Raw genomic sequence first — 7801 nt, 5'->3', positions numbered from 1 at the left:
ATGTAAATCTCCTTACTATTAAGTAAGAGCATCACATCCAATTCCTTGGTTATTTACCAAACTGAATGTATTTTATTCTCTTTGTTGTAGTAGTTGTTCTCCTTCCTGTCTAATCAAGGTAGCAGTTCTTGCTGTGAAAGTAAATGCAGGGACTTTGTAAGATCGACTCTCTCTGGCTATAGCACATTGTTTCTGAACAAAACCCTCCAAAGAAATAGGGGGGAAAGAAAAAATACCGGGCATACATAGCCCAGTTTATGCCAAAAAATGTATCCCACCACTTCTTGTTCCAATCTTTGCAGAGTTTTAAAAATATTATATATATACTGGCTTTAGGACACAGAAGATGGTGTTAGACATGAGGGACTCCTAAAATGAATGAGGCATGGACTCTCTGCCTTCAGCTGGTTTTGGACACATTGTCCTTTCTCTGGATGCCTCAGATCTCCCCATCTATTCTTCTTTAGAAACAGCATCACTTCTTGAGAAAAGGCTAGGGGCTAATTTCTCCTGTATGCAAAATAAAACCAAACTTTGGTCAAATGACTCTCAGCAAATCAGTACAATTATACATTTTAAAAAAGGTGCTGAAACAGATTATATGAGTTTAAGTAAAACACCTATTTCTATCAATCTGTACTTACATTTCAACATGGATTTTAGAGAAGGGAAATACATCTTACAGTGTGCCTTGAATTCACACAAAAGCATGTACACATACACAATGTATCTTTCAACATAACTACACATACACAGTCCATTAAAAAGATACTGACAGATTTATAAAATGTATTGGCCTTGCACTGTTAATCTCAATAATACATTTTCACTTAATTTATTTTTGCACTGCATGGTAGCTCTGGCCACCATTAAGGATCTGTCAGCATTTCCATCATAACTCTATTTTCAGAATACTGGAGTACAAGTGCCAGAATACATATTTACAGTTTACAGACAGCGGTGGCTTTGTCTTCCTTTTAAATTGACTTCTTCAATGCATCTTTACAAGGAATATTCAGGGATGGCAGTGCCTACATAATAAAAAGCATCATATAAAACAAAAGAGGTCAAAAGATGTAGACTTCCAGCCCGAGACTAAACTAAACCATGGGAATTGACTCCTTAACATTCACTGCAGCTGTAGTAGTCTCTACATCATAGTCATAGTTTTAGAGCAACAGTCCAAAGCAAGATTACTCTGATAATATATATGTGTATATATATATATGTATATATAAATATAGGAGCAGTACATAGCATTAGTACACAAAACGCTAAAGGTGGAAAGTAATAAGCATACAGCAAATTACTCCAGAGCAGATCACTTCTACAGTGACAAAAATAAACACGAGCCACCAAACAGACACTGACCGTTTCCAACACTGGACATCCAACTCCATTAAGTAGGCAAAGTTAAAACATTTAAGAGTAAAGTCTCTCTTAAACAAATATATTAACTACATTTGTGGAGCTTGAAGTAGTAAATGGGATGTTATACAGGCCTAAAATTGTTTCTTCTCTTTTTTTTAAAGATTAGGTGGGCCTGTAAAAGATATCGGCAAAAAAAAAAAAAAAAGAAAAAAAAATTTTTTTGAAGAAACTTTTTAGTGGAAGAAAACCAATATTACTGGCTCTTCCCACCAAAAGGTGAATATTCAGATTAGAGAGATTTAAATTGCCTAGCAATTTAAAATGTTTAAGACACTCTCTTTAGAGATATTTTTTTCCTGATCTGAAGTTTTTATAGTCTTCCCTACCTTGACACTATATGAACGCATTTATAGACATACCTATTTGTCTGTATTAAGATTGAGAGAGAGGCAGATTATGGTGAGGATCGTGAAATAACTGCAAGATATTGTTGCTAACATGACTGTTACATCCGAAGACAGAAGGAACCCCAAACCCACCAACACACATCCTGCTGCAAAACCAGAGGCAAAAGCTAAGTTATAAGGGGGTAGAGGGGCAGGAGCTCTGTACATATATTTTTTCCCCTGGCTGATCACTGAGGAAAAATTTTTTAAAAGTTTATCATACTCTGGCTGGTTCAAACCATATTCACATTTACCCAATTAATTTTATTAGAAACATCTATTTATATATGTACACCAAAGAAATTAAACCCTGCCATTTTCCCTTTGTGCTTAAGAAACCAGAGCCACTGTTAGGGTACTCACACGTCAAAGATATTCTTAATAGGCTTCAAAGTTGGGTGTATATAAATGTGACAGAACTGAAGGGGTTACTTTAAGAGAGGTATTATAACTACTTGAAATTAATTCAAAGGGATCTTTTTATTTCTGTATTTAAAAATTAGATGAGAGCAAGATTACCACTTCAAAAAAAATAACGTAACTCTCAGTCTTAATTTTGTGAAAAACTTATTTTGCTATCTTGATGAGTAGAAGATGGATAAGTTTTTCTGAATTTTATCAATTTACAAACTTACATTTTAGGATATTCTGAAGAAATTAACTTTATTACCTAATTTTCAAGTCTAAAGTTTATCATATAATAGCTGCCCTTCTTATCATTATTTTTGTTTGGTCATTTCTTATCTTACCTAGCTTCTTGGTTAGTAACTTAAGGGAAAAAATTTTTACATTGGCAAATCATATTTTTTGCCCCACAATTTAGTTACAGAAATAAAAATGGCCCAAACTACATATATACGTTTCTAGTTAAACTACACAGATATATTAAATCTCATAAACTTCTGGCTTGATCAGAATATGTGTTAGCAGTTAGAAATTTTAAAATATTTTAAAAATTTGCAACATTTCCATATAAACATTACCCTCCCCTTCCAGCTATAAAGTTAAAAACAAAACGCAACTGAAACCACACAATTCATCAATCACCTAATGTCCAAAATGACTCAAAGTTTCTCCGCACATCAAGAAGTGGACAATACAACAAATGCTTCAAGTACGGTTCATGCCAATCATCATTAAGAATCATAACATTATTGAGAAAGTACACTTGTCCTCTGGAAGGACGCTTCAGAGAAATAATTTACAAGGAGCATGGCTGTATTATAATTTTTTAAAGAAAAAATAGTTTCTTTGGATAGAAAGAAACAGTGTAAAAAATCCCCTTTTTAAAATGCAGAAATAACTCCATTATCAATCTGCATTTATATAACTGCCCAAAAGAATGGGTCTGGAAAGACCATTTTCTGTACAGACACTAGTTAATCTCTGTATGAAAAGACAGCATCTGGCATGGGAACAAACAAGGGAGATACTGGTCTATTAGCACACATAGAGACTTTCTTAAGGCTGATCCAGTGACGAACCTTTGGATCCACAAGTATTTCTTCATTTCTCTTCTTTTCGGCTGAATTTCTAGTAAAAACTTTGAAGATGAGCTGTTCTTACTTTTCATTTCTCCACTTATGGAGAAGATGGAATAATGACACCAAAAGTACTTTGGTTTTTTTCTTTTAAAAATAATTTGCTTTCTTTTGCATGCCACAGGACAGATTTCTAGTTTCAAAACAAGGGTACAACAAGAACAAAAAAATCCCCCCATCCCCAACCGTCTTTCACCAATACAAGAAATCCTTCTGGAAATATTAGCAAGCAACTAAACAGGTATTGAACCACTGAATCTACAAGTTAATACATAATCTGTTATGGCAGAATAACCAAGAATTTTCCCCCAAAGAAAGATTTTAATTTTTTCAAATATAAAAGTGTCTAAGAGAATCATATGTGAACAAACAAAAATCTCTGATTCCAGATTTTTAGGATAAAGATGAGTAACACACTGGCAGCTGAAGAAAGCTGAAACTCTGACTAATAAATAGATCCAAATTAAGAATTTCTACAACAGTTTTTTTTTTTTTAGAAAACAGGACCAGAATTCTTTTTTTTTAAATGATGATCCTGTGGAATGCCTTTACTTCCATATTCACCTAATATTGTAACAGTAAAACAGACACAAGAATGTTGATGACAGCTCAACAATGCTGGATTCAGGACATTTACAGGTACACTTTTGTTTAAAAGTCCTACAAGTTTATTGACTAAGGCTAGACAGCAATTCATATGATCCTATTTGGTGCATTTTCTACCATGGTCCAAGATCATTACATGGATACAGCCAAGGACTGGGCCCCAACTTTCAGGAAAAAGACCACAAAGAAGAAAATCAAGGTGGCTATTTGGTCCCCCCAGTTGATAATCTGTGTCCTGGAACTGGAAAAACAAAAGGTGGAAAATACAGACTGCAACGAGTTAAAGGACTTGGAAAAAGTTGGTGGAAAGTGGCACGGTATACGAGTAAGGTCACTGGGCTTGGGATGGCAAGGGTGCTGCATTGAAAGAGCATCCACGGGACCAAGTACTTATAATGTCTGATGGTGTCATTCCCTCAACGACTTAGAATATCTGTATGCGATAATAAATAGATCAGTTATGTAATAAGGCAGTGTGTTGAATATGCGTTCGTCCTGTGGAATGAACCACCACAGAGAGATACATGATACCATACACATTCTTTGAGTTTTCTTGTGTTGTGTTTGATTTGTTTGTTTTCAAGGCTATCCAGGCTAACTCTTCCCGGGGATTTCCTTGGAGAGAAGAGTGGTCCGCTGAGGCTGGTTTGCTTTAACCTCTCCTTTATCAAGAGATGATGACTGGCTTTAAAGAAAAATAAAGCTGAAGGTTGTTTGATTTTTATTTTTTCCCTTTTGGTTGCATCATTTTGAGTGTTTTCATATAAACAACAAGAACAAAAAATCACAACCAAAAAAAAAAAAAACCAAAAAAAAAAACACAATAGTTCTTGATGCATCCAGTTGTTGTATCCTCAGGATGTTCCAGATGTTTCCAGGTAACTCTGTAGTTTACGGACTGTGGTTTTGTCCAGCGAGCAAAGATCAAAATCAAATGTTGTGTTTGTGATATGAAAGTGTCCAGTTTCTTCTATAAGGTTCACGATCTAGAGGAGTGAAGAAGAGAAAGTTTGGGCAATACGCAGCAAACATCAAAAGGCAAAGAGAGAGTAATGGAGGGGCGATCAAATATGGAATCAAGTGATAAATATTCGTATTTATAGCAACAAGGTCCCATACCATGAATAGCATTAAACTGTCTCAGTCAACTTGATAAGTCAAAGGTATATTAAGCCTTAGAAATTCCCAGTGAGAACCTGTCTTGCTTTTCATACCCTTTAAACTGATTTCTGCTTTCAAGTCATGAACAGAATATTTAACTGTGAGTGAGCAGTTAGGGGGAGCATTTCAAGACTCCTTTAAAAATTAGTTACTGACTCAATAGACAGTGATTATACTTAATAGACATAAGAAAAATCCAGCCGAGAAATAACAAAACTACTTTTACTTAAGTACAAACACATACACACACACACCCCTATATAAAATCATTTTCCTTTATCATTATATAATTGTTAATAATTTGGAAAATACAGGAACTCACAAAAAAAAAAAAAAAAAAAAAAGGAAAAGAAAGAAACTGTCTACAATCCCACCCCCTTAACAGGTAGTGACCAGAGGGGGCTCAAGGGAGCCTTCTAGAGTACTGGAACTGTTTTGTTGTTTGACTTGGGTGCTGGTTACATAAGATGTTGTCACTTGGTGAAAATGCATCTACCTGAATGCTTTGTTATACTTTAACATATAAATAAAAACATATTTATTACTTTTAGTTGTGTTCACTTGATTCCCCTGAATATTTTGGGGAGATTTTAAATATTTAAGGTATTCAATTAAATAGAAATATTATCTAGAAAAAGAAAGGATGCCTTTGTCTTGTCATTTGGAATAGTTATACCTCATTTCGTCTTGTATTGGCTCCAACTTTCAGAAAAATGTTAAATGACAGAGATGACGGTTACTATTACTCTTGCCCTGGCTTTCAGGAGAACACTTCTGAAGTCTCAACATTAAGAATGAAGGTGATGATTGGTTTGAGAGATTCTTTTACCATGTAAAGTATCTTCCCATTCCTATTCTACTAATAATTTTATTGGACATGGATGCTGTATCTGGGCAGTGTATTGGGCACTGCGTTTTTTGGGGGAGGCAGCAAAGTTAGTATCAGGGCAATAAAAAAAAATTTGCAGAGTAAACAGCTGACAAACTTCCACCTGATTTGAGTTGTCTGTTATTCTCTTTCTATCACTTACCTCTGATTCTCTTTAGGTCAATAATCTTAAAAAAGAGAATAATTTTAATTATTCAGCCTATCATTTATTTAATGAAGTTTTAGATTACCTAATGCCACGCTGAGTAACAGCAGAACTGAAACTTTTAACCTTCTCTTCTTACAATTAGCTTTCTTTTAAAAAATACAGTAAATTTGTGAACTACTCCCTATAGGTCAGTGGCTCTTAATAGAAAATGTGCTCCCCATTCCTGACATATTATTTGACTTTCACAGAAGCATGACATATTAACTCAATCCAATTAACTGCTCAACTCCAGATTGAGCTGTTATTGTCTTACCCAATCTCTGGAACTATTTTTTAGGGATATAACTACAGCCTTAATATTAAAATAAGCTACTCTCATAGTGGATGCAATAACAGATGCTGCAAACTAACTCCCTAATATCGATTTATTCCTTAATTTTTTTTTATTAATGGAAGGCCATTTTTCTGAGAGCTGCCCAACTACAATGCTTGCCTCCCCAGACCTACTTGCAGCACTTGTCAGATGCTGCTATTTACAATTTATTTGTCAGAACTCACTGTTTTCAGGAATATTTCTGAAAAGGGTATGGACAATGGGTATGCATCTTTTGCCTTCTTTCCTTCTTCCTGTGTGCAATGGGAATGCAGTGCTTGGAAGTGCAGCAGCTGTCTTCCCATTAAGAAGACGAATACAGCATAAGAAAGATGGAAGAAAAGAAAGACAAGGAGCCTGTGTCATCAGTGGCATCTTTTAAGCCACTATCTCGACCACGGATTACTTACCTCCAGGCTTACTGTTATAGGTGGGGAGGGAGTCAGAAGAAAACCTTACTTGCTTAAACCACTAGACTCAAGGTTCTGTTACACGCATCAAGAAATTCTTAGAAGGAGTGTACCCAATTATGGTTAAAGTGCTACATTTATGTAAAAATGTATCCAACAAGATCTTATTAACACTAAAAGATCTAAAATGGACACGCATTTGTTTTATTAGTTATTAGTAACAGAACTTTCGACAAGTCTTCCACACATATCCACACACATACAGAAACACAAACACACAGCTATGCCCACAGAGGCTTTTCATGTCAATCATATACTTACTATATAATTAACATCAATTGAACTAAGACTATGTATTTTCTGGAATAATTTTTTTTTTGCCATTTTGTGCAAAAATACTATGAATCTAGTGAAAATGTGTAAATTTCAGGATGGAAACAAGTAGTCTCTTTGGAGCTATTATAATTTCAAATTTATGCAATGGAGGCAAATAACAAGCTGACCAGAATTTGACTCCTTTCCTCAGCGAGCTGCCCAGTAGGTAATTGACAAAGCATTCAAAATAGAGTTCTGGATCTGGCATATCAAGTTCTGACTCTGCTCACTTTTTCAATGGTATTAGACAGAACATCATAACTTTTGAGCCTCAGTTTCCTCATCTGGAAAATGAGAGTAATGCTACCTGTTCTACTTGTACAAGTTTGGGCAGATGATCAAATAAGGTATCATAAATAAAGCTTCTTATAAATGGCAAATTGCTACCTAAGTCAGGATAACATGATTATGATTACCTTATAAACTGATCCTTAATTATCTGGGAGGTAACTAAACTGCACATGAATTATAGACCTGATGC

The 7801-nt window shown here is 34.9% G+C and overlaps 1 protein-coding gene across 2 annotated transcripts in view; it reads right to left on the bottom strand.

The window, feature by feature from the left end:
* Positions 1 to 494: 494 nt before the first annotated feature.
* MLLT3 (MLLT3 super elongation complex subunit) overlaps positions 495 to 7801 on the bottom strand; it is a 277290-nt gene continuing 269983 nt past the window's right edge. For both annotated transcript variants that reach the window (XM_034967223.3, XM_003830660.6), the window contains exon 11: positions 495 to 4950. In XM_034967223.3, the coding sequence (XP_034823114.1) occupies positions 4819 to 4950 (132 nt within the window). In that variant the 3' untranslated portion in view covers positions 495 to 4818. The remainder of the gene's footprint in view (positions 4951 to 7801) is intronic.

The sequence above is a fragment of the Pan paniscus genome, chromosome 11, assembly GCF_029289425.2.
Source record: "Pan paniscus chromosome 11, NHGRI_mPanPan1-v2.0_pri, whole genome shotgun sequence".
NCBI lineage: Eukaryota > Metazoa > Chordata > Mammalia > Primates > Hominidae > Pan > Pan paniscus.
The sequence above is the reverse complement of the archived record's forward strand: the minus strand, read 5'-3'. Positions and strand labels throughout refer to the sequence as shown.